We start from the raw sequence: 27586 nt of genomic DNA on the forward strand, positions 1-27586 counted from the left end.
GGCCTATCCACATATTGTGTCAGGAAACCCTCCTGCACACACTGTAGAAAAACTGCCCCATCCGAACTGTTCGAACTATAGAGGTTCCAATCAATATTTGGCAAGTTAAAGTCACCCATGACAACTACCCTGAGACCTTCACACCTATCCATAATCTGCTTTGCAATTTCTTCCTTCACATCTCTATTACTATTTGGGGGCCTACAGAAAGCTCCTGACAACGTGACCGCACCTTTCCTATTTCTAACTTCAGCCCATATTACCTCAGTAGGCAGATCCCACTCGAACTTTCTGCAGCCGCTAAACTATCCTTGATTAACAATGCTACTCCTCCACCTCTTTTACCACCTTCTCTACTCTTACTGAAACATCTATACCCCGGAACTTCCAACACCCATTCCTGTCCCTGTTCTAACCATGTTACTGATACATAACTGAATAAGTACTTTGCGTCAGTCTTCACAGTAGAAGACATGAGTAATATCCCAACAATTCCGGAGAGTCAGGGGACAGAGTTGAATATGGTAGCCATCAGAAAGGAGAAAGTGCTAGAGAAACTAAGAGGTCTAAAAATTTACAAATCTCCGGGCCCAGATGGGCTACATCCTAGAGTTCTAAAGGAGATAGTTGAAGAAATAGTGGAGGCGTTGGAGATGATGTTTCAACAGTCACTGGAGTCAGGGAAAGTACCAGAGGATTGGAAAATCGCTGTTGTAACCCCACTGTTCAAGAAGGGAACAAGGAAAAAGATGGAAAATTATAGGCCAATTAGCCTGACCTCGGTTGTTGGCAAGATTCTAGAATCCATTGTTAAGGATGACATTTCTAAATTCTTGGAAGCGCAGGGTCGGATTAGGACAAGTCAGCATGAATTTAGTAAGGGGAGGTCGTGCCTGACAAACCTGTTAGAATTCTTTGAATAGATAACAAATAGGTTAGACCAAGGAGAGCCAATGGATGTTATCTATCTTGACTTCCAAAAGGCCTTTGATAAGGTGCCTCACGGGAGACTGTAAGGTAAAGTAAGGGCCCATGGTATTCGAGGCAAGGTACTAACATGGATTGACGATTGGCTGTCAGGCAGAAGGCAGAGTTGGGATAAAAGGTTCTTTTTCGGAATGGCAACCGGTGACGAGTGGTGTCCCGCAGGGTTCAGTGTTGGGACCACAGCTGTTCTCTTTATATATTAACGATCTAGATAACGGGACTGAGGGCATTCTGGCTAAGTTTGCCGATGATACGAAGATAGGTGGAGGGGCAGGTAGTATGGAGGAGGTGGGGAGGCTTCAGAAAGATTTAGACAGTTTAGGAGAGTAGTCCAAGAAATGGCTGATGAAATTCAACGTGGGCAAATGCGAGGTCTTGCACTTTGGAAAAAAGAATAGAGGCGTGGACTATTTTCTAAACGGTGACAAAATTCATAATGCTGAAGTGCAAAGGGACTTGGGAGTCCTAGTCCAGGATTCTCTAAAGGTAAACTTGCAGGTTGAGTCTGTAATTAAGAAAGCAAATGCAATGTTGTCATTCATCTCAAGAGGCTTGGAATATAAAAGCAGGGATGTACTTCTGAAGCTTTATAAAGCATTAGTTAGGCCCCATTTAGAATACTGTGAGCAATTTTGGGCCCCACACCTCAGGGAGGACATACTGGCACTGGAGCGGGTCCAGCGGAGATTCACACGGATGATCCCAGGAATGGTAGGCCTAACATACGATGAACGTCTGAGGATCCTGGGATTATATTCATTGGAGTTTAGGAGGTTGAGGGGAGATCTAATAGAAACTTACAAGATAATGAATGGCTTAGATATGGTGGATGTAGGGAAGTTGTTTCCATTAGCAGGGGAGACTAGGACCCGGGGGCACAGCCTTAGAATAAAAGGGAGTCACTTTAGAACAGAGATGAGGAGAAATTTCTTCAGCCAGAGAGTGGTGGGTATGTGGAATTCATTGCCACAGAGGGCGGTGGAGGCCGGGACGTTGAGTGTCTTTAAGACAGAAGTTGATAAATTCTTGATTTCTCAAGGAATTAAGGGCTATGGAGAGAGAGCGGGTTAATGGAGTTGAAATCAGCCATGATTGAATGGTGGAGTGGACTAGATGGGCCGAATGGCCTTACTTCCACTCCTCTGTCTTATGGCTCCGTAATGGCCACAACATCATAATCCCAAGTACCAATCTACGCTCCAAGTTCACCTACCTTATTCCGGCTGCTCCTTGCATTAAAGTAGACACACTTCAACCCACCTTTCTGCCTGCCGGTACACTCCTGCGACCTTGATACCCTCCTCAGTACCTCACTACTGTCAACACTGGCTTCTGAACTACAGCTCGTTTCCCCAGCCCCCTGACAAATTAGTTTAACCCCCCCCCCCCCCAAGAGCCGTAGCAAATTTTACTCCCAGGATATTGGTGCCCCTCTGGTTCAGGTGCAATCCGTCCTGTTTGTACATGTTTCACCTTCCCCAGAATGTGCTCCAATTATCCACATAACTGAAGCCCTCTCCTACACCATCCCTGCAGTGTTTATCTGCACTCTCTTCCTGTTCCTTACCTCGCTGGCACCAGCTACAAACCAGCGATGACAACATGGTTTGTCCTGGCTCTCAGCTTCCACCCTAGCTCCCTAAATTCCTGTTTCAAATCCCCGTCCCTACTCTTACCTATGTTGTTGGTGCCGATGTGTCCCACGACTTGTGACTGTTCCCCCTCCCCCTTAAGGATTCTGAAAACACGGTGCGAGACATCACGGACCCTGGCACCCGGGAGGCAACATACCATCCATGAGTCTCTTTCGTTGCCACAGAACCGTCTATCTGTCCCTCTAACTATAGAGTCCCCAATAACTATTGCTCTCCCCCCTTCCCTTCTGAGCCACAGGGACGGACTCAGTGCTGGAGATCCGGTCACTGGTAAGTTGTCCCCCCCACACCAGTATCCAAAGCTGTATACTTGTTACTAAGGGGAACGACCAGAGAGGATCCCTGTACTGACTGCTTCCTCCCAGCCCCTCTCACTGTCACCCATCTATCTTCATTCTTCGGAGTAACTACATCCCTGAAGGTGCTATCTATGACCACCTCTGCCTCCCGAATGATCCGAAGTTCATCCAGCTCCAGCTCCACTTCCCTAACGCGGTTTTTGAGGAGCTGGAGATGGGTGCACTTCCCACAGGTGAAATCAGCAGGGACACTGACAGTGTCCCTCACCTCCAACATTCTGCAGGAGGAACATTGTACTGCCTTCCCTGCCATCCCCCCTAGATAACGTGCGGTAAAAACAAGAAAAAGAAAGAAAGAGCTTACCGCCCAACTTAAATGCAGGTAAAAATATCAGGGATGACCACACTAAGACGGGTTCAAAACCTCGAACCCATTCAGCCGGAGCCACCCCAGTCGTGGCATGCAGAGTGGTTCAATAGCAGAACAAGAACCTGGCCAACTCCGTTTCCATCGATCCCGAAGACAGCTTTTTCAGTCGACGTTTGTAAAGCCATTTCCGCCAGCCCATTTGAAGCCGGGTGATACAGGGCTGTACGGATGTGCCGCACCCCGTTAGCCTTCAAGAATCCCGAGAACTCTTCACTTGTGAAGGGTGTTCCGTTGTCAGTTACAAATACCTCTGGGCTGCTGTGTGTACTGAAGGACAAATGCAACTTTTCGATGGTTGCCCTGGAGATGGTTGCTGACATCCTATAGACTTCCAACCAATTAGAGTGGGCATCTATCAGCAGTAGGAACATCGAGCCTTGAAACTAAGGGTTGGCGAATTCGACGTGGAACCGTGCCCACGGTAACCCCGGCCATTCCCAAGGGTGAAAAGGTGCGTCCGGCGCAAGCCTCTGGTGCTCCTGGCATACACCGCACTGCTTATTCGACGTTTAGCTGCTGTATAAAGAGTCAAAGGTACTGCTGCTTTTTGCAAACACCTTTCTTTCACTTTAACAAACTCTGCTCTGCACAAAACTCGATCTTCACATCACCTGACACAAAGACCACCTGAAGCCTCTTTACATAATCAGTGTCAATTATTGGCTACTTAACATAAACGAGGCAACTAATTTGAATGTCTCTTAACCCATTACCTAACAGTCTCCCCTTCCTTGGAGAAAAAAGTAAAATAGGTGTAAACAAAATTACAAGAAACTCAAAAACACACACGCAATTTTCCCCTTCTCTTTTTTTTCATTTGTTTTTGGAAAAAAAACAGTCACAGAAAGAAGCGCCCTTCATTGACAATATCCAAAGGTTTCTGTGAACTAGCCCTTTTTGTTAAACAGTCTGACAATTGATAGCTACTGTTGCCCCATTTAATTTTTGCCATCTCCGCTCTGTCCAACATCTGCTTCAAACTTGCGATGTCTATCCTTAACCTTTTTTCATTGACACTTTTGTAGAATGCACATTTTCCCACAGGGATTTATTGTCAATGTGTATATTACCCAAATCCCATAATCCCCAAATTTCTGTCAATATCTGAGATATATAAAAGGCCATATCCACCGCCTCTACAAGGCTTAACGCCTCAGCAGCCAAAGTGCTTTTGATCACTCTCCTTATTTTCTTTGTTTCCCACACAAGAGGGCAATATTTACCCTTGTTCCCCAAAAGGAAAATTATAAAACCTCCTGCGCTTGAAACCCCATCACATAAATTTGCACAGCAACCATCTTCTGCTACCATTTGTTAGATTTTTAGCTGCTGTTGTATAAAGAGTCAAAGGTACTGCTCCTTTTTACAAACACCTTTATTTCACTTTAACAGACTCTGCACAAAACTCTTCAAATCACCTGACACAAAGCCACCTGAAGCCTCCTTACATATGTGTCAATTATTGGATACTTAACATAAATGAGACAACTAATGTCTCTTAACCCATTACTTAACACTGCTTGGCCACTCTCTCTATGTCAGCATTCAGACCCAGCCACCAAACATAGCTACGTGCTAGCATTTTCATTTTGGTGGCGAACCATGGTGGTTCCCGCAATGTATAATGGTTTGCCGGTATAAGTCGCTAATCTAGCTTCCGTGTCCCTCAGATCCAACTCCTGCACCCCCGACTTTATCCGATCAAAGGTCTGTTTTCCTATAACAAACCGCAGCTTCCGTGTCTAGCTCCATATCTAATGGATGTTCATTAATCTGCACAGTTATCTTAATGTGGGCCATTCCGGGTGCCACCACAAAATTCAGCTGCCTTCAATCTCCTTCCTCTGGTTTGTCCAGTTGAAAAGTGTGAGTCCTAGGTTGACGCCAGCCTTGACTGCAGTGCCTGGATCTCTGGCTGACTTGCATTCCTTCGGGCCCTTCAACCACATGCTCCACAACGTCCTGGCTCTCCCTCTACAGACCCCAGGGAGGTATCCCTTCGGGATGACTGGGTCTTTGACCAATGGGCCTGGCTTGTACGGCTCTCGGTCCAGGTCAGGGTCTTGGTCTTTTGTAGCGCTGCTCGCCGGGAGGGGGCTCATCCTATGGAGATTACCTCCATCCCCTGGATCTTCCGCACCTCTCGCTGAGAGCTTTCGTGGGAAAGTGAAATTTGCCCAGCCTGCTGAAGATTTAAGGGCGGTTCGGCTAGGAACTTCTTTTGAGTAGCCACATTATTTACGCCGCAGACCGAACGATTGCGTAGCATTTCTGAATGGGAAGTGCCTTATTTCACAAAATTATGCGATTTTTCCAGTCTTGACAAAAGCTCGGTTCTGGACCCTCCAGGGTTCACTTCTGCTGTATTGAAACAGTAACTCTGGACTATTACGGATGGTGTAGGGTTGAAATGTTGCCCTACTGGTGCCACCAAATGTTCGCAAGTGTTAGTGTCCGGAGCTGCAGGATATGAGAGGTTTCGTATCACACCGTAGTTTTGTGCTCCACAGGCAGTCAGCAGAATTACGTCAGTCACTCATATTCTGTGATATTGTTCAGCCGAAAAAGGTAACGCATGTGTTCTGCGTACTGTTTCCAATCCTCGCGTCGAACATGTCTAATCTTCCAAACAGGCGTATTCAAAAAAACATTCCAACCATGATCCAGCAGAGTAAAGGCGGTGGTTCACCCGACGGTGTAGCAACGTCGACAGTAATCCAGTTGTATCCTCGTTGCCAGTTTTATAGACCACAAATTAGTTTGAACCTAGAAGGTAAAAGAAAACTTAGTTTAGTACGACACACTAATATTTCCAAATACGTAAGATCCCAGCCGGGTCTGTGCTGTTGGTACCATACCTGGCCCACTTAATACAGAAATTAACCATGGATGATTTAGGGCTCCCCGCCTCTTTAGCGTGGGGAGCTTGTATCAGGTGAGACTCACTGGAAGACTGATGGCTCCAAACCCATCGGTCTTGAGAGTGTTATCGCAACACCACTCCTGATTGCAATGTCTTTTAAATGTGCAAAAGACTACAGAAACTTGATCCACTGAATGTCTCAAAGCACTCATGACTAATGAAGTACTATTGAAGTGTTGTAATGGAGGAACAACTTCATTTACAATTGAAATTCCTCAATCCCTTGCACTTGTTGGCTGATTATGGGCGAATTATGTTGGAAGTACTGGTGAAACCTAGTAGAAAATCTATCTGCGAGTCTGAATTGAGTGACTGCAAGAATAATAAAATGGGCAATAGTGAGTTAACACCGGTTTTCATCACTCGGTGTTTAATTTCTTACATTTATTTCAATGGGTGGCTAAGATTCTCAAGCCCCTGTGTATCTCAAGGGAATTGTGTCTACTTTAGAGCATAATGAAAATGTACACTTATTTATTTGTTGGTTTAATTTCAAAAGAGAATTTTACTTTTGCGCTACTAAACCTTTAAGGAGTGACCCCCTCATCACTTGATCACCACTGCAGAGATTTATAAAAACTTGAAACACAAATCAGGAGGAGGCTGGAGGGTTAGGAATCGTGGGTGTCAATGTTCAGGCTGAAATAAGGAACCTAAACATTTGGGGTGAGACTGAATGCGGGGGTCTCTGAAACGGGGGAATCAGCATTGGGAGAAGCTATGATATCAGGGGATCTTTGAATGGGGGAGTCTCAGTATTTGAAGAGCTATGAAATTGGTGGGGTGGGGGTGTTTCAATCCTGGGGACTTTGAAATGGGGTGTCAGCAATCAGGGGTCTCTGAAATTGGGGGAGCTCTGAAATAGAGGTCTCTGAAATGTATTTGTGGAGCATTTTAGGTGCCTCAGAAATTGGGGATCTCTGAAAATAGGTATGTGAAGAGCTGGCTACTGGGGAAGTCTCTGGGAGTGAAGGAGAAATGGAAGAGAAGAGGATTGATGAAGGGGATTAGGAATCAGGAGATTGGGATCTTAAGCAGGGTATGGGGAGGTGAATTAGGGGGCCATGAAGGCCAACATAATTATTTGCAGAATCAGAGGCAGCAATGACAACGTGGAGTTGGTGCAGCCAACAAATTTGAAGAACCGGGTGAAGGGAGGAGAATGGTTCATAAACAGAGAGCTATCAGACCATGGGATACCTCGCCACTTGTAGTCATTGTGGTAGAGGCTAATATTTAATGTAAATGAGAAAGGGAGTATAAGAAATATTTAAGGGACGTTACAGGAAAGACTGCACTAGGTAGTGCCAGATCACTTGCTATGCTGCTATAACATTTTGGTTCTCCCTCTGTCCCTGATCACTTGTGTCCTCCTGGTATTTGTGACTTCTCACGCATAAGCTGCTAGCACAAAGAAAATCAAGGGTGCCGAATCTAACCTGTGCAAGATAAATCTAATCACATTTTTAATGGGCATATGATCAGTACATCATATGGTCAGATGTCATGGTAAGAACATTATGCGATCAACCCTCCAAGAATGCCTCCAACTAGGCAGTCCTTTAAACTTTGTCTGGAAGTGTGTCATCCAAATCCAGATGGTGTAATCTCTTTTCTATTCCTGCAAAATATTATTAGATATTTTTAATTTACAAAGAAAAAAGAGCATGCAATTATGGAGCACCTTTCAAGACCTCAGCATGTCCCAAAGTGTCAATGAAGTACCTTTTAATTGTAGTCATTGTTGCAGTGTTGGAAACGAGACACTCAATTTATGTACAACAATCTCTCACAAATAGAAATGCAGTACAGTATCTGAAGCTGCCTTAATGCATTAAACATGGAAAAAAGGTCCTGTGAGCCTCTGCTGTCATGTTTTCTGCTGTGATTGCCTGGCAGGTTTGCATGTTTTTTAAAAACCTTGCTTTTGAAAGTTGCAAAAATCCCTGCATCTGCTCTGCTCTCAATTTAAATGGGAAATAGAGCATCATTCTGTTTTGTCAATTTCGGGCAATGTAGCTAGAAGTTTTTGTTATACCTGTGGCTATTATGAATGCTTGGCTGCATTTCAAAAGCTAGTAATAGTTTCAGCTCAGCAGTGGGTCTATTGGTCCAAGAACGATTGACACCTTTCAAGAGGCTGAAATAAAATAATATACCTTTGGTGTGGTTTCTCATTTGTTTACAAACCTAATTGGCCCTTAACTGATTAAAATTATATTTGTACTGGCATAGATTTTTTTTCTTACCATCATCATGATTGTGTGTTTGAATTCAGGATTTTATTAGGTTGTTAGAGTTTACTTTTTTCCAATTATTTTAACTTTCCTTTGGTAATGCCTGGTTCCTGAGTACTGTATACACTGCATACTGGGTAAATGGTGATACATCAGGGCATGGGAATGGGATGGACATCTGAGGGGAAAGGAAGTGACATGGGGAATCCGAGGGGACATGGGATGGCACTGGGGGGGGGGGCGTTGGGAGGTTGAGATGAGGTTGGGACGGTCTTTAAAATAATGTTAGGTGCTGGGCTGCTGTGTTGGTGAGGCAGGTCCTCTAAACTACCCATCTCCGCACTCACTGCTGTGCACTGCATTGCAACTTGAAAAATACACTGCTACCTGACCCTTGGCGTGAAAAGCCCTTGGCAAAGTCACACATAAGTTGGATGTGTATATTGGAAGGTGCAAAAGTGCACATGTCAGGTTTCCTTGAGCCCACATGAAAATCCAGGCCAAGGTATTGGCGTACCATTTCATCTGAAAGTCAGCACCTCCAATAGTACTGTGCTGGGGTTTCAGCCCAACTCTTGCCTTCAAAGTCTCTGGATGTGCAAACATGGTAGGAGTAGGCCATTTGGCCCAACGAGCCTGCTCTGTCATTCAATAAGATCATGGTTCATTTGATTGTAACCGCAACTCCACATTCTGCCTACCGCCAATAACCTTTGTTAGTCAAGAATCTATCGACCTCTGCCTTAAAAATATTCACTGACCCTGCCTCCACTCCTCTCTGGGGAAGGGAGTTCCAAAGATTCACAACCCTCAGAGTGAAAATTTATTTTCATCTCCACCTTAAATGGGAGACCCCTTATTTCTAAACATTGTCCCCCAGTTCTAGTTTCTCCCATAAGGAGAAACATCCTCTGAGCATCCACCCTGTCAAGTCCCCTGAGGATCCTGTATATTTCAATAAGATCATCCCTCAATCCAATGGATACAGACCCAGCCCGTCTAACCTTTTCTTGTGGAACTCCGCCATCAGGTCCTGATGGACTTCATCCTAGAATCTGAAAAGAAGTAGATGCTGAGATAGGAGATACATTGGTTTTAATTTTCTATAATTCCCTAGATTCTGGAAAGGCTCCATCAGATTGGAAAATAGCAAATCTGACTCTCCTATTCAAGAAAGGAAGGAGATGGAAAGCAGGAAACTACAGCTTAACAATTGTCACAGGGAAGTTGCTGGAATCTATCATTAAGGAGGTTACCGTAGGGCACTTGGGAAATTTCAGTACAGCCAGGCAGAATCAGCATGGTTTTGTGAAAGGGAAATCATGTTTGACTAATTTATTGGAGCTCTTTGAAGAAGTAACGAGCAATGTGGATGAAGGGGACCCTATGGATATGCTGTACATAGATTTCCAGAAGACATTTGACAAGGTGCCACATCAAAGATTACAACGCCAAATAAGTTCATGTGGTAGCATACGGAATGGGATATGAACTCACTATCTTCGATTCAAAGATGAGAGTGCTACTAACTGAGCTATGAATCACACTAGAAGGTTATCAAGTGCAAAGCAGAAAAGGACAAGAGCAAGGTGTGAAAGTCAATGGTCAACAGGCCCGATGTGTGAGGTGAGGGTACTGGTGAGTTGCTAAAAGTTCCTTATATTTCCTCAAGCACTTTAAACATTAGCAGTTGCAGCACATGGCGAGTGAGGGAGAGCCCCAGACAGGGTTCTGAAGGACATTAATCCAGGACATAGTCTCGGATCAGTTGATCACTCTGGCCCGACAGCTGCCAACTCATACTGGCTGCCAAAGTAGCAGATTCCAGGATCAGGACATACCTTAAAGGATGCTGGGATGGCAATAAACTCCAAGACCCAACAAACCGAAAAATAGAACTGAATTTGTATCCTGCTGGCAGATCTCCAAAATTAGACACAATCCCAGGCGAGGATGAAAAAAATGAAGAAGCGCTGCAGGAAATTCAGCCAATCCTGGGAAATTTGGTTCATCTGGTTTACCATGAATACCATGACTATTTTAAAAATAAGGACAGTTGATGCAATATTTCAGGTGTCCCTAATTTTCAAGATTCATTGTGTGTTGGAATGTGTGTTACTATTTAGACTCCTCTCCCCACGAAAATTAAATGATTGCCAAAAAGAGCAAAATCCTTTTAACCATTTTGGCCTTTTCTGTAAACGGTATTTTTGATTGAAGTAGTATTAACATATTGGGGGTTGCATTGGAGTGCGGCAGAGTCAGGCAATCTGAAAAAAGCTTTATTCACATGGTCCTGAAGTACTCTTTTTCCACATTGCGTTGAGTAGCTTCCTCTGATTTCAAAAACCATTAATTGAATATATACCTTAAATGTTCTAAAGGGAATGAACCAAATAAGTAAGTGTTCAAATTACTCATTCTTATGAGATTTATCTTGGAAAAAGGGTGAGATCCCTTTTTAAAAATGAATGCTTCAGTTTTTGACATTATGTCTGAGTGAGTGGCACCATTTGTTTTAACAGCATCTTTTCATCTCTGCGCTACGTTGAGTCTGATCCAGTAAAATGAGGTGACGGGTGTCACAACAACCATCAGAGGAAAAAGGCTAATTGAAAGGAATGCCAGCTCTGGTTCCTATTACAATCTCCGTAGAGACCGATTACGTTTAAACAATTTTGACAGGAAGAATGGAAAAGCAGAATGTTATTTAAGCAGAATGTTATTCAAAATGAAGAAAGACTGCAGAATGACATGGTGCAGAGGGATCTGGGTGTACATGAATCACAAAGTCAGCATACAGGTAGAGCAATTTGGAAAGGCAAATGGAATGTTGGCCTTTGTTGCGGTCGCGGAGAAAACTAGCCAAAACTTCGAGGCTTCGCAAAGGTCTTTTATTATAACACAAAGTTTGTGGAGGGAGTTAGAGTGACCACCGTCCTTCTAATTGTCCCCACCTTACAAGAGTATAGCAGTACTTTATATGGTTTAATAAGCAATATTTAGAAAAAATGAGGCATTCCTTTGATAAGCCCAGGCACAGAAAAGCGAGCAGTGTTAAACAACAGGCCTTAAATTCCCAGCCTAAGAACAATAATAATTGTCTACTCTCAGCAAAATGTGCAGCTGTGCACTTGTTTACATAGTCTGACCTTCTGCCTATTACATACAGAACTTCTTGACTGAAATAAAGCTAATATATCCATCGTGCTTTGCCAAGTGCCTGTTGCCATGAAATATAGTCAAGCAGCCAGTTAAGAAGGAATACAGGGTATTAAGACAACTAATCCGCCAACTATAGTTCCTTCTACAGTTGCAAGGAGGATGGAGTATTAAAGAAGGAAAGTCTTGCTACATTTGAACAGGACATTTGTGTGACAGCACCTCCAGTACTGTATGTACTTTTTGGTCACTTTACCTAAGAAGGGACGTATTTGCATTGGAGGTAGTTCAGAGGTTTGCACGGCTGATTTCTGGGATGACGAGGTTTATCTTATGAGGAACGTTTTGAACAGCTGAGCCTACACATGTTTGAGTTTAGGAGAATGCAAGGTGATCTTATTGAAATATAAAAGATTCTGATGGGTCGTCTTGTGACTACAAAAAAGATACTGTCACGTGGAGCGTCACAGGGATGGAGCTTGGCAGAGTTTGCCGGGACCTTGGGCAGAGTAGGTATGTTAATGAGAATTCGTATGTGTAGTTGATAAATCTCCCATTTGTTGAAAGTCCCTTGTGCAGTCATTGATTTAATGCACTGCGCAGAACTAACATGGTGTCAGGGCTGGCAGCATGCAACAGGGACTTCGAAACATTGACCCACTTGTCTTTGATGAGAATGTGGCAGACAATTGGGGCAAATTCAAGCAGGAATGGATCATCTTCTGTGGTGCAGCGCTGTCTGTAAAAAAACAAAAAGGTACAAACATGTACTCTGTTGAACTTAGCAGGACCCACAGCGGTTGCAAAGTTTAGATTGTTTAAATTCGATTCGGAAGAACAAAAAAGAGGACCCTGCTATTATCCTACAGCTCTCTGCTTAAAATCATATTCCATTCCACTAATCAGAAACTGTTTGAATCAATCCGGGCCTATGTGGAGGCACTAAAAGTCTTTGCAGAAAAATGTGCATTTGGAATGTTTACTGATGAACTTGTGAGAGATTGTCGGGAGCATAGAAAACAATGCAGTCTGAAAACAGCTGCTGAAACAAAAGGACCTGACTTTACAGTCTGCTTTAGAAATGTGCATTTTAATCGAGCAGTCTTGAGAGATTGAACAGAGATTTCAGGTGGGAAACTGCATGGTTTGGAGGGAAACAGAAGTGTGTAAAGTACAGGGGGCGCTCTGCATCAAAGGCAGCAGCCTGTGTGCATAATTGATGAACAATCTGGAACATCCCATAAAGACCTTTGGCAGGAAGTGGCACCATTTTGGTTGGACACTGAAGTATTTTTAGTTCAGGGCTGCCCTGCACCAACTGCAAGGCTCTTTACCCTTCATTCGGGCCCCAATGTTGGCACGGTAGCACAGCGGTTAGCACTGTTGCTTCACAGTGCCAGGCTCCCAGGTTCGATGCCCGGCTTGGGTCACTGGCTGTGCGGAGTCTGCACGTTCTCCCTGTTGTCATGATATTCAAGTGAACATCACAGCACATACACACATACATAGTGATGGACAGATCATCGGACCAATTAGCACACACAACACGACAGCCAATCACAGACAAGAGCATCCACAGTACAAAACAAGGAACACGATACTTCCTGGGCAGTCCAGCAGGAGATGGCTCAGGGCAAGGACCTCCAAGCCAGATACTCAGACAGTCACCATGTGCTGAGTACCAGAGTTTGTTATATAAATAGTTAAAAGAAATAAAACTGCGTTGTACCAATCGCAACTGTGTTGGTTCGTCTGTGTCTCAGAGTACCCAACACTTCATGGTACCAGAAGTGAATTAAAACCTACCCACAAATCTGCCATCCTGCGCCATGGACACTGTCAACACACCGCAGCCGTTGTAAGTCGCTGAGAACCTTGGCGTAAATTGGACGCTGTTCAAACAGCGCTTCAATCTCTTTTTGGAAGCCAACGAAAAACAGAGCACCTCGAACAAAAGAAAGATCGTCATCCTCCTCACCACCGCAGGTCAGCACGCCATCCATGTCTACAACTCCCTGGTGTTCGTGGAAGGCGAGGACAAATCTAATTACGACACGGTCCTCCTCAAGCTCGACCAACACTTCAACGTTGAGGTCAACGAGAGCTTTGAGAGGCATGTCTTCCAGCAGCGCCTGCAAGGTAAGGATGAGCTCTTTCAGTCATTCCTGACGCATCTCCGCATACTCGCGCAGTCCTGCGGTTACGACACCACCTCAGAGTCCATGATACGGGACCAGATCATTTTTGGGGTTGCCTCGGACAGCCTACGCCAGCAGCTTTTAAAAATAAAAGGCCTAACCTTAGCATCTGCAGTTGAAGCCTGTGTCCTGCACGAGAACACGACTAGCCGCTATGCCCAATTTCAGGCGACCGAATCGGCGTGGAGGGGGTCCTACGCGACCGGATCGGCGAGCCAGGTGCCCCACAAGGCCGAACGGGTCCAGGCGATCGAGTTTCTCCCGGCCCGCGGCCCGGACAAGGGCGGCTGTTTCGCGTGCTTTTCGAGGCCTCACGAGGCTTGTGCGTGCCAAAACCTATGGCAACACTGAGGGACGTGATGTGCAGGCGCGCTCGACGCAAGACCGAACGGCGCATGTGCAGTGGCACAACGAACGCCATGACATCACGACGTGCGGCAACTGTGGAGCTGCACATTTAAAAGGGCAATGTCCCGCAAAAACCCGACTGCCTACGCTGTGGCAAGGTGGGCCACTACGCTGCTTACTGTCGAGCTGCTCAACCTGTCGATCTTCCACATCTCCGACAACCTCGCAGGAACGTGCGGACCATTCAGCCTCCACATTACGACATCCAGACCGATGACACAGATGACCGAGACGCCTTCCGGGTTGCAGTCATTGATGGGAACCGAGTCAATACAATCGACCCGGATGATGAATGGTGTGCCACCCTGACGGTCAACCGATCGCCGATCACTTTCCGCCTGGACACTGGCGCCTCCGCCAACCTCATAACATGGTCAGCCTTCTACGCCATGAAGGTCAGACCACCAATCCGGCCGTCCCGGTGCAGGATGGTCGACTACAACGGGAACATTATCCCGGCTATGGGATCCTGCCAGCTCCAGTCGACACACAACACACACACGGCCAGACTCTCGTTCGAGATAGTCGGCTCATCGAAGGACTCCCTGCTAGGCGCACAGGCATGCAAGACTCTCCACCTCGTGCAACGAGTCCACTCTCCCTCTCCAGACGGCACATCTGACTTCCCGGATGCAGAGTTCCACACACAGCTCCAATTGCTCCTCGCCAACAACCAGGAGGCATTCGAGGGCATGGGAACACTGCCATACACCTACCGAATTTGCCTCAAAGCAGACGCCATCCCAGTCATTCACGCACCTCGCAGAGTCCCTGCGCCACTCAAAGACTGCCTTAAGCAGCAGCTGCAGGATCTCCAGGACCAAGGGGTCCTATCCAGGGTCACGGAGCCCACGCCGTGGGTCAGCTCCATGGTGTGTGTCAAGCCCTCTGGCGAGCTCCGCATAAGTATTGACCCAAAAGACCTCAATAACAATATCATGAAGGAACATTATCCCATACCCAAACGGGAGGAGATCACGAGTGAAATGGCCCAGGCGAAAATCTTTACGAAACTGGATGCCTCTAAGGGGTTTTGGCAGATCCAACTCGATCCGTCCAGCTGAATACTATGCACCTTCAATACCCCTTTCGACAGGTTCTGCTACAACCGGATGCCATTTGGCATCATCTCGGCATCCGAGGTCTTTCATAGGATCATGGAGCAGATGATGGAAGGCATCGAAGGGGTGCGCGTATACGTGGACGACGTCATCATCTGGTCCACCACACCACAGGAGCACATATATCGTCTCCAGCTTGTTTTTTCCCGCAATAGGGAAAACGGCCTGCGCCTCAACCGAGCCAAGTGTTCCTTTGGCCAAACCGAGCTGAAGATCCTGGGGGACCACATCGCCCGGTCAGGGGTCCGTCCGGATGCAGACAAAGTGAGCGCCATCACAGCCATGCCGCAGCCGGCTGACAAGAAAGCAGTGCTACGCTTCCTTGGCATGGTCAACTTCCTGGGGAAGTTCATTCCCAACCTTGCCTCCCACACGACGGCTCTGTGCCACCTCGTCAAAAAGTCCACAGAGTTCCAGTGGCAACACGCACACCAGGTGGAATGGGAGGAGCTCAAACTCAAACTCACCACTGCACCGGTATTGGCGTTCTTTGACACGTCTCGTGCCACCAAAATCTCGACTGATGCCAGCCAATCCGGCATTGGAGCAGTGCTCCTGCAGCGGGATGACACGGCGTCATGGGCCCCAGTTGCCTATGCATCGCGAGACATGACCCCCACAGAGCAGCGCTACGTGCAGATCGAAAAGGAGTGCCTGGGCTTGCTAACCGGTTTCGACAAGCTCCATGATTATGTATATGGTCTTCCCCGGTTCACTGTCGAAACTGACCACCGCCCCCTGGTCAGCATCATAAACAAGGACCTGAACAAGATGACCCCTTGCCTCCAGCGCATCCTACTTAAACTCAGGAGGTACAACCTCCAACTGGTCTACACCCCAGGGAAGGAACTCATTGTTGCGGATGCCCTATCTTTCACGCACTTTGTGGAGCTGCCTGCTACCATGCCGCTTCCGTCGCCGCCCGTGGCCAGGCCCGCACCTCAGCCGATGGTTCCAGACCCACACTTGAGACGGTCAACCCGAATTCGTCGCCCACCTACTAGACTGGACTTAGGAGACTGTTTACACGTTGAACTCATGCAACCACTGTTTTAACATGTTTATGTTCTTATCGTTTCAGGAATTCGTTTTATCGTTCCACATTTCCACATTCTTTGTTATGGTACAACCTCGTTATTATGTCACACCCGACATCGGCCCTTGTATATAGTTAAGCCCCCATGTACATGCTGTAAATATTACACACACACACATTTAGCTGCACTCAGTACACATTTCTATTTATACCCACGTAGGCACATAATCTTGTAAAAAAGGGAGGATGTCATGATATTCAAGTGAACATCAAAGCACATACACACATACATAGTGATGGACAGATCAACGGACCAATTAGCACACAGAACACGACAGCCAATCACAGACAAGAGCATACACATTACAAAACAAGGAACCCAACACTTCCTGGGCAGTCCAGCAGGAGACGACTCAGGGCAAGGACCTCCAAGCCAGACACTCAGACAGTCACCATGTGCTGAGTACCAGAGTTTGTTATATAAATAGTTAAAAGAAATAAAACTGCGTTGTACCAATCGCAACCGTGTTGGTTCGTCTGTGTCTCAGAGTACCCAACACTTCACCTGTGTCTTTGTGGGTTTCCTCTGGGTGCTCCGGTTTCGTCCCACAAGTCCCGAAAGACGTGCTCTTAGGTGAATTCTCCCTCGATGTACCCGAACAGGCGCCGGAGTATGGCGACTAGGGGATTTTCACAGTAACTTCATTGCAGTGTTGATGTAAGCCTACTTGTGACAATAATAAAGATTATTATCCTTCCCTACTTCTCGTTACAGAATATAGCCCTTACAAATTATGAACCACAAAATAAGACCTTCACAACTGTAAGCGATGAAAGTAATGAATACCTACCTGGCTGTACTCTCCCAATTAGCTGCTTCCACTTGCCCTGCGTCACTTCTGAATCCTAACGTCACTTCAGGAGATCCAAAATAGCACTCTGCTCTCGCTCTTTATTGCACTCCTTTATCCACTCTGCTCTGCTTTCAGTCTCAGCTACGTGGAGCATCACGTGGAGTTGAGCTTGGCAGAATTACCCGGGACCTCGGCGGAGTACGTATGTTAGTGAGAGTTTGTATGTTTAGCTGACAAATCTCCCGTTTGTTGTAAGTCTCTTGTGCAGTCGTTGATTTAACAGGCCACTAAGAACTACAGGCCTGACAAGGTAAATGCTGGGAGGATGTTTTCCCTTGTCGGGAAATGTAGAGGGCCGATTTCAAAATATGTGGTCTCCCATTTAAGATGGAGATGAGGCGGAATTTCTCTAAGGGTTCTTAGTGTTTAGAATTCCCTTCCCCAGAGAGCAGTAAAAGCTGGGTCAGTGAATACATTGAAAGCTGAGTTACATAGTGCTTTTGATAAGTCATAGGTTATGCTGAACCAAGAAAGTTGAGTTTGGGCCACGACTAGATTAGTAATGATCTTGTTGAAAAGGAGCCAGGCTCCTGGGGACCAAAAAGGTCTATACCCTCTCCTGTTGAAATTCCAGTTAATAGCTGAAAGAATGGCATGGCTAGATTGCACAACATAAAACTTCTATTGCGTCAAATGACCCAATTGATTAAACACTACTTTCCTTTTGTAGGAAACTTACACTCTTAATGACAGAAAATTACATTTTCCCTATATTTGTATTACACATTGCATTTCCCATGGAATTACAGTCCTTTTAGCAAACAGCCTGCAGTTTCTCCCAGATTCCAATGAGTTCCTGTATCACCACCGCACCGAGCAGTAATTTGGAGTGATCATCTCCATGCATTTTTCCTTAGTTCCCAGAAACTTTCTTAAATCCACCACCAGCAGCAAAATTTGTTCTGATGATTCTTCTCTGGACATCTCTCCCCCCCCCCCCCCCCCTTTGCCACCCAACCCTCTGCTCTTCCATTACCTGACCAGAACTCCTGGAAACATTGAAGGCTGCAGGATGCATTTCTTTGGTTAACGGCTATCTGTCTCCTGCATCCGGCTGCAGTAGCTCGCAAAGCCAAACAGCCTTTTCACTGTACAGAACCCTGTTGTCTGTCTGTGATAGTCATTGATTTGTATGCAAGCCTGATCTCAAATTGGCCCTCTTTTCTGTGACACTGTTCATTCAGGTAGAAATGCTTATTAACCATTTTTAGCTGCAACTCCCTTTCATCTTGGAAGTAAATGGTAGTATACTGCACAATTGTTTCCAGCCCTATAACACCTTTCTGGGTTTTTGGGAGATTCAAAGTCCACATATTGTAAACTCAGAAACTGCTGTCATTGTCTCCAGTGGTAAGTACCTTGTACCTTCTCAAGAAAGCAGTCAAAGCCTTCCTTTGAATTCTGGAAATCAAAGCATCCAAACTCACTATCAGGTTGAACAGGTCACATGACCTCTGTTATTTACCCTAGATTGAAAGCCACAGTACCAAAGTAGAATAATTTTTAAAATCTCTTAAAAGTGTTACATTTCATTGGACATAGACGCTCAGGACAAACCTTTTGATAAAAAAATGATCATTAATTTCAATCTGGCTAAATTTGGAAGTCTGAGAAGTGCAAAAAGTAAGTTATATGTGCTATTGTTGAAACGTTGGCCATTTACATGGGCACATTAGTATAATGTAGGGTATGGACAGTGTTATATTAAGCTGGTTCATATAAATCTGTTTTGGAAGAGTTCGAAACTTTATATTGCATCTGACCATTAGAAATCTTATTGCTGGCACTACTTGCTGTCGGTTCCAGAATTGAGAAAACGCCCCATATTTCTGCGCTTACCAGTTGTTTGTTCCTTTATGAACACAATTACACAGAAAAAAGCAATAATTCTAGTGAACAGAAATGTGTTCTATACTCAAGAATGGGATTAAAGGGTTATTTCTGTCTTTCAGCATGAACAGAATTATGAATGCAACCAATTCAAAATTAAGAGCTCTTCTAAAGTCACGGGTAAGAATGACTGCCGTAGTTACTTAAGGTGTAATATATTTTTGTTGTCAGCTATTGCTTTCATATAATGATGGAACAATACAACATGGAAAGAGACTATTCAAACCATTGAGTTCCCTTTGGGTCTTTCAAAGAGCATTTAACCCGTTCTCATTCCCCATATACCTTCAAAGTACTTATCCAATTGATTTTTGAAAGCTACAATTGAATCTGTTTCCCGTGCCACCCTATCAGTGCATTCCAAATTTTCTATGATTTGCTGTGTAAAAAAGATTTTCCCTATGTTGCCTCTGGTCCTTTTTTTCCAGTGTCCTTAAATTTGTTCCTTTTGGTTATTGGCCACCAGCCATTGGAATGTTTCTCTTTTATTTACTATTTACTCCAGCTAAACCCATCATGATTTTCAATACCTCGATCAAATCTCCTTCCAGCTTTTACGATTTAAAGAGAAAAAAATAAGCAGCTTTGTGGTGCAGTCTCCAATACATTGGGGAAACAAAACACAAATTGGATGATTGCTTTGTGGAGAACCTTAGTTCAGTCTCATTTTAATTCTCCCCTCCACTACTACCCTGACCTTCCTGTCCATGAACTCACACACTTGTTCCAATGAAACTTAACAGAAGCTTGTAGAACAGCACTTCATCTGTCGATTATGCAATTTGCAGCTTCTGGATTGGTTAATGGGCCAAAATGTCCGAAGAGTGGGAATCTCAGTCAGACTGCTACTTGGTTCCTTACACCCTACCTTAGGATAGGTTCGGGGGGGATTGTGAGATTGTGCCGGTGTGTAGCCTGGGCAGGGTGATCAGGGTGTAGCCTGGGGAGGGTGGTCGGGGCATAGCCTGGGAGGGTGGTCGGGGCGTAGCCTGGGCAGGGTGGTCGGGGCGAAGCCTGGGCAGGGTGATCAGGGCGTAGCCTGGGGAGGGTGGTCAGGACGTAGCCTGGGGATGGTGGTCGGGGCGTAGCCTGGGGCGGGTGGTCGGGGCGCAGCCTGGGAGGGTGGTCGGGACGTAGCCTGGGGAGGGTGGTCGGGGCGTAGCCTGGGCAGGGTGGTCGGGGCGTAGCCTGGGGAGGGTGGTCGGGGCGTAGCCTGGGCAGGGTGGTCGGGGCGTAGCCTGGGGAGGGTGGTCGGGACGTAGCCTGGGAGGGTGGTCGGGACGTAGCCTGGGGAGGGTGGTCGGGACGTAGCCTGGGGAGGGTGGTCGGGGCGTAGCCTGGGCAGGGTGATCGGGGCGTAGCCTGGGCAGGGTGATCGGGGCGTAGCCTGGGAGGGTGATCGAGGCGTAGCATGGGGGCGGGTGGTCGGTGCGTAGCCTGGCGGCGGGTGGTCGGGATGTAGCCTGGGGGCGGGTCGTCGGGACGTAGCCTGGGGGCGGGTGGTCGGGACGTAGCCAGGGGAGGGTGGTCGGGGTGTAGCCTGGGAGGGTGGTCGGGGCGTAGCCTGGGGTCGGGAGGTCGGGACGGAGCCTGGGGAGGGTGGTCGGCGTGTAGCCTGGGAGGGGGGTCGGCGTAGCCTGGGAGGGTGGTCGGGACGTAGCCTGGGAGGGTGGCCGGGGCATAGACTGGGGAGGATGGTTGGGGCGTAGCCTGGGAGGCTGGTCGGGGTGTAGCCTGGGAGGGTTGTCAGGGCGTAGCAAGGGGAGGGTGGCCGGGGCGTAGCCTGGGGGGGGGGTGGTCGGGGAGCAGCCTGGGGGGGGGTGGTCGGGCTATAGTTAATGGGGGTGGGGGTGGTCGGGGCGTTTCATGGGGCGGGTAGTCGGGGCGTAGCCTGGGGAGGGTGGTCGGGGCGTAGCCTGGGGAGGGTGGTCGGGGCATAGCCTGGGGGCGGGTGGCCGGGGCGTTGCCTGAGGCGGGGGGGGGGGGGCGTTGGGGAGTAGCCTGGGGGGGGTGGTCGGGCTATAGTTGACGGGGGTGTGGGTGGTCGGGGAGTAGTCTGGGAGGTGTAGTTGGGTGTGCAGGCTAGTTGGGGGATTCGTGTCAACAGGGTATTGGCAGATGGGGAGGAGTTGGTGATATTTGGAAGGTCGGGAGGGGTGCCAGGAGGTTGGGGGTTAATCGGGAGGGTAGACGAGGAGAGGGTACTTTTGGGGACTGGGGGTTAGATTGGGGTGGAGGTGGGCTGGAGTGATGAGAGGTGGTCAGGTGATTGGAGTGTTGGCCTGTGGGGATGATGGGACGTGTGGCTGGGAGGGAAGCTTGGGGGATCTGGAGGACAGTTATGGGTTCTAGAGGTAGAAAGGATGAGGGCAGTAGTTGGGGGTGGGGTGGTAGCTGGGGGTGATGTGGTGGGGTTGGGGGAGTTGGTTGGTCGGGGTTATGGGGTGGTCAGAAGGTCCATTTGGGCCGGTTGTGGATGGGGAGGTGTGGGGGAGGGCCAGTATTATAGCTAGCCAGGTGTTGGGAGTGGTTTTGATTATTCTAACATTTTCTGTGAAACTATTCTGCTGAGAGGTCCGAACCATCCAAAGTGTCCGATTTACATCGGAGTATCGGATGGTTCTCAATGCAGGGTAATTAAATCCTCTGGGCTGCTCCCATGCAGTCCTTACCTGGGGACTTCTGGTAGGAGGTGACGGGGAGGGAAGAGGAGTGGGAGCATGAGAATGGCAGAGGGGAGGATGGTCGTGGGAAAGGAGGGAGAGGATGGGAGGAAGGAATGGGGATGGACAGAGGCAGGAGGGAGAGGGTGAGAAGGCGCGAAGGTGAGAGACGTAGAGCCAAGTGCATCTTCTGGGGTAACTCTTGGGTACGACCCCCTGGATATCGTATGTTCTGAGGTATTATTGAGTTCAAATCTTATCCTTCAATTGTTCAGTCAACAACTGTTGGTAGTGATGCTGATACTGCCGTTCACACCTCCCCTGGTCCCGGATGGACCCCCCCAATCTCCCGGACCGATTCCCCCCCCCTGGCCGTCACAGGCTGAACTCTTACCCCTCAACCACCCTATTCCCTAACTTTAAAACTTACATGCTCCCTGTGAAATATCCCTTCATGACAGCTTCTGCTGTAAAAAGGGGGAGTGACTTACCTGTCTTTGACCCAGTTACTCCACGGCGATCGTGATCTTGCTGGGGGCGGGCTTTGCTGCTCTTCTGACCCAGCCAGAATATGGAAGGTTGGTGAGACCTTCAGAGCTGAGGGCTTCAGAATCCCAGTGAAGGTCTGTCTGGTGGGAGTGGCAAGTTCTGGGCCAGTAATTCTGCTTCGCGTGCCACAGATACTGCCTGGCATGTTTAGTATTTCCAACATTTTCTATTTTTATTTGAGTAATATGCTGGGTTTCTTTCAGTCATATGGGCCGGGATTCTCCGATCCCACGCCGCTCCGATGGCGGGCCGCCGATTATCCGCTGACCGGAGAATTGGCGGCAATCGTGTCGCCGCGGCGCCAGTTGAGGGCAGTTGAAAGCGTCCCCCAACCCCCAACGATTCACCGCGCCCGTCGAGTCCCGCTGGCGTCGTTCGCGTATGGTCCTACCCGGCGGGACCTCGGCGTTCTGGCTGCGGGGGTGGCCTGGTGCGGGGAGGGGAGGGAGCCCACTCCGGGGGGGGGGGGCTCCACGGTGGCCACGCCCGCAATCAGAGGCAACCGATCGGCGGGCGGGCTCATTCCGGGGGGACCTATGTTCCTCCGCACCGGGCCCCTGTAGGGCTCCGCCGTATTGCCCGTGGGCCGGCGCGGAGACGGCCGTGGCGTCCATTCGCGGACCCCTGGCGGCCCGACTTTCTGTGCCGGATCAGCGCACAGCACTCCGGCGCCGTTCTAGCCCCCGAGGAAGGGGTGAATGCCTGGAGGCCCGTTGACGCCAGTCGCTCGCGCCGGTTTTGACGCCGGCGTCAACACTTGGCCGGGATTTCGGAGAATCCCAGTCATGATAAATGGCATAGTACATTTATTTGCTGTATTGCAGCAACAGTCGAATTGCTGGACCATTTAAACTGCAATAGATCTATGGGAAATGACCAGACACACTCCGGGTCTTGGACTTGTAAGATCAGTACCACTGACTGTTGGATATCCTGTATCATATGACAGTTTGAATTGATATGGTGCACGTTTAATTGCTTTTAACAATACACCATTTACATTCAGCATATTGAAGATCAAAAACCAAAGAAATGATAGTACAACACAATATTTGATGAGCGAGTTGTGTATTTTAATAATATAAGCAGAATGGTATTTGATAACCATCTCCTTCTGTTAGCTGATGAAATGGCTGGAATTTCGCAATCTTGTTACCAAAGTAGACAACTTTTTCAACGACCACAAACTGTGTGAACTGATGAAGAGAAAATATAGCAGGTACACAAATTCTGGCTAGTTTCTGTTCTTGCCTATTCGAACAAAGTGCTAATAATAAGCAAGAGTTCTGATTCTACACTTTGTATCTAACCTGATTTTATGTTGTGTGGCTTCCACCTCTGCTGTGGTGGAAGCTAAGGCACCCAAAGCTGTATAATGGCTAGGTCAGAAATTGCTATCATGAAGTTGACCACTGCTCCCATGGTGGAAAGAATGGGCTTAGTCTGCTTTATGCCCCCTGCCACATTGGAATTTCAATGGCATCAGGTGGCCTGGGAGTTCAGCTTCTGGACTCTAGTCCCAGGGTCTGGCAATAGTGCTGGAAGAGGTTTAATGGCCCTGTGTGGGTTCGGGGTCAGTAAATGCATCTTCTTCATACTGCTCAAGAAATGATACCCTCATTACACACCGATGGACCGAATGGTCTCTATGTCCCATAACTATACACTGCATGTGTGAACATAATCATCCTCTCTCTCGGTGCTCTTTTTCTCTTCTCTCCAGTTGTAGCACTGACAGCAGCAGTTTTCTTTCATTCAGTGTGATTTTCCTTTAAGAGGGACAGACTAACTTTAAATGCCGGAGGCTAGCTGGAGTATACGCTTTGGCTCGTCCTTGCATGTGCAGTCACCACCAACAGCTTAGCCTGAGCTTGGCTGCACATTCATGGAATCATAAATCATAGGATCACTGCAGTGCAGAAGGAGGCCATTCGGCCCATCGAGTCTGCACCGACCCTCTGAAAGAATACTCTACCTTGACCCATTCCCTGACCATATCCCTGTAACCCCACCTAACCTGTACATCTTCTGGACTGTGGGAGGAAACCGGAGCGCCCGGAGGAAATCCTCGCAGACATGGGGAGAATGGGCAAACTCCACATGGCACCTCACCCAAGGGCGGAATTGAACCAAGGTTGCTGTGAGGCAGCAGTTCGAACCACTGTGCCACCATGACAAATTTGATTTATCAGTTACATTCACATTGGTTGGTGCAGTTGCAACTATGTACAGATTGTCATCGTGGGTCTCTGTGTGCTGGTGGATTGCCCCTGAGGAAGATCAGAATCTTGATGCTTTTGTCTGAAGTTGGTGCCATATATGATGAGTGGGCTGCCTGATAAATCTTCGAGATCTATCATTGCTTTATCTATTACTTAATGCGTAATTTAAAATGACTGTGACTGTCTTGCTAATTCATGTTATGATGAGTCTGGTTTGATTATGAAAGTAAAAGTTATAAAAGGTGAAATTTTGCCCATTGCTTTTTCATTGGGATCATTTAATATATTTGATTCTTTTAATTAGTTGATCGCCACAGGGGTTATAAAGCTAGCCCAGTTAGTTAAACAACACGGGCAGTGCTTCAATAAAATATTTTCTAAAAAAAAAAACAACACAGGCAGTCTGAAGGGTTTGCATCGAAAGCACCTCTATTCTTTGTTACCTTCAATAAACTATTTCAATGTATTTTTCCTTTCCATTCATTATCTTGACCTTTAACTTGCCACGTTGAAATATGGCAGAGTAATCCAGTAGCAAACAGAGACCCACTTATATTTGAGAATCTGTACACAATTGTTACTGCACCAGCCAATGTGAAATGATTGTCAAATCAAATCGCTCTATGCTGTTCTGGATATACACCCTCAAGTAGAAAAATCATTTATCTTTATAATTATTTCTCTATGGTTAACTTTACTGATCTGTTATTGTAATGACCTCCAATTGGCATTATTGGTTGGCCAATTGGAGTATGAGCTCCCTCAATGATAGCTCATTGAGGGGGCCCATATAAGCACCTGTGTAGGCTTTGTGAGGCAGTCTTAAGTTGACAAGAATGCTAGCAGCACTGTTTGGAGCTGCTCGTGTATATAAGTTATTGGAAATAAATACTGGTGTGGTGATGGAACCCCTGCCTCCTGTGGATTATTACAGTTATGCAATCTTGTGAGTAACAGACGGACTGGCTGGCATTGAAATTCAGCAGTGGTAGTTAAAATACATTCCCCTAATTAGATTTGTAACAAGAACATAGATATGTGCACAGAAATACATCGTTCACAGGAAATTACCTCCCAAAAGAGCAATTATAATTGATGGAAGTGCTTATTTAAAAAAAAAGAATTTAGTGGGAGGCAGTGACTTTCCCACTTCTAATGATTGTCCAAATGGGACTGTACGCCATTCCTAAACCTTCAACTGAGCTCCTCTAATGGAGGAAACAAGTCTCTGTAATCCTTTCTAAATTGGCTTCTTTGATTTTTTTTTTTAGCAGTGGTGGTATTCAGAACATTTGACGACTTAAACTGGTTTTATGTAATTTGAAAAGCATCTGTATTTATTCTGAGAATTGTTTCCTAGCAATAGTCTGTTGTTCACTACAGTTAAATCATTTTTTTTATAAATCTAAAACTCCAGAGGTCTCGTTGGCTTTGCTATATGTTTTCCATTTGTGCTTTGTCAGTGTTAAAGGATGTTGACGTATTGAATGGTTTCTCCCCGTGTCTGCGTGGATTTCCTCCAGGTGCTCTGGTTTCCTCCCAAGTCCAAAGATGTGCAGGTCAGGTGGATTGACCATGCTAAATTTGTCTTAGTGTCCAAAGATATGCAGGTTAAGTGGGGTTGCGGGGATAGGATGGGGGAGTGAGCCTAGGTGAGATGCTCTTTCAAAGGGTCAGTGCAGACTCGATGGGCTGAATGGCCTCCTCCTGCACTGTAGGGATTCTATGGATAAATGGAACAACTGATTCTGAGCATACTTTGCCGTGTGAAAGTCTGCATGAGCGGAAAGTCATCTGATCAACAGTCGGTGCAATTTTCCAGTTTGCATTTAATAAAAACATCACCAGAATAGAAAAATGGTTTGAAAAATGTTTTTTTAATTATTCAAGGGAAAATGTGCAAGCGCAAGCAACAATTCAATATTTTTCTGGTATGGTAATGTGGAAGGCTGTATCAATCCATCTGTACGTGTTGAACAATTGGTCTGAAAATAGCAGAAGTAATGGTCAAAATACAATATAAGCCAGGGTGGGATTCTCTGTCGGCTGACGCCGGAATCGGGAAACATGATTTGGCGGAAAATCCTCATCAGCTGAAAATCGAGGCTGGCGCCAGACACCTGAAGGAATTCCATGCTCCGGTGCCTCAACAGCGGCATGAAAGCATTCAATGCCGCACTTAAAGTAAACGCTGTTTACATATCATTAATGGGCCAGTCCCGGTGTTCTCCAGGGGTCGCGCAATGTTCTGTTTCCGCAGGAGGAATTAGCAATGGTGAGGTTCGCTTGTGGTTTTAAAAATTGGGGAACAAGCACAATGGCTGCTGAGGGAGATGACAGATGTAGGTCATGCATGGGCTGCCGATCCTGCCGCTGACATGACTGGCTGGCATGGGGGGGGGGATTTGCCAAGGGGGGTGGGGGTTCGAAGGGAGGTGACCAGAAGATGGGCCGTGGCATCAGGGTGACTCCGGGGAGGTCAGGTACGGAGCGGCATTATTGCGGCCCACAATGTAGCCACCTTGCTGCGTACCGCACTGAAACCGCCCCCCCCCCCCCCCCCCCCCCCCCCCCATGGCCCATGATTGCGTAGAGCAACACTGGCCATATGGATGCACCCACCCCACCCCTCCCTCAACATGAATAGAGCCAGCCAGCTGTACCCCTGCCGGCAGGGACGGGTGTTAATGCCAGAGGCCCTCGCGATGCCAGGCACTGACGGGGCCAGGGGTGTGGCCCGGAGCGGAGGGCAGAGTGCCAGGGGGGATGGCCGGGTGTGGGGATTAGGGTGGGGGCTGGACATGCGGGGGCAGGAGCTGCAATGCAGGTTGAGGCCACCATGTAGCCCGTTGAACCTGGTTGGGTGCGGGGATACACACCATGCTAACATGT

At 47.2% G+C, this 27586-nt stretch overlaps 1 protein-coding gene across 1 annotated transcript in view; it reads left to right on the forward strand.

Annotated features, from left to right (window-relative positions):
- Positions 1 to 27586, forward strand: part of LOC140409391 (uncharacterized) — a 466596-nt gene that overhangs the window by 40154 nt on the left and 398856 nt on the right. The window contains exons 2-3 of the mRNA XM_072497839.1: positions 19323 to 19380; positions 23594 to 23691. Coding sequence (XP_072353940.1) covers positions 19324 to 19380; positions 23594 to 23691 — 155 coding nt within the window. The 5' untranslated portion in view covers position 19323. The remainder of the gene's footprint in view (positions 1 to 19322; positions 19381 to 23593; positions 23692 to 27586) is intronic.

The sequence above is a fragment of the Scyliorhinus torazame genome, chromosome 3 (assembly GCF_047496885.1).
Source record: "Scyliorhinus torazame isolate Kashiwa2021f chromosome 3, sScyTor2.1, whole genome shotgun sequence".
NCBI classification, from domain to species: Eukaryota; Metazoa; Chordata; class Chondrichthyes; order Carcharhiniformes; family Scyliorhinidae; genus Scyliorhinus; species Scyliorhinus torazame.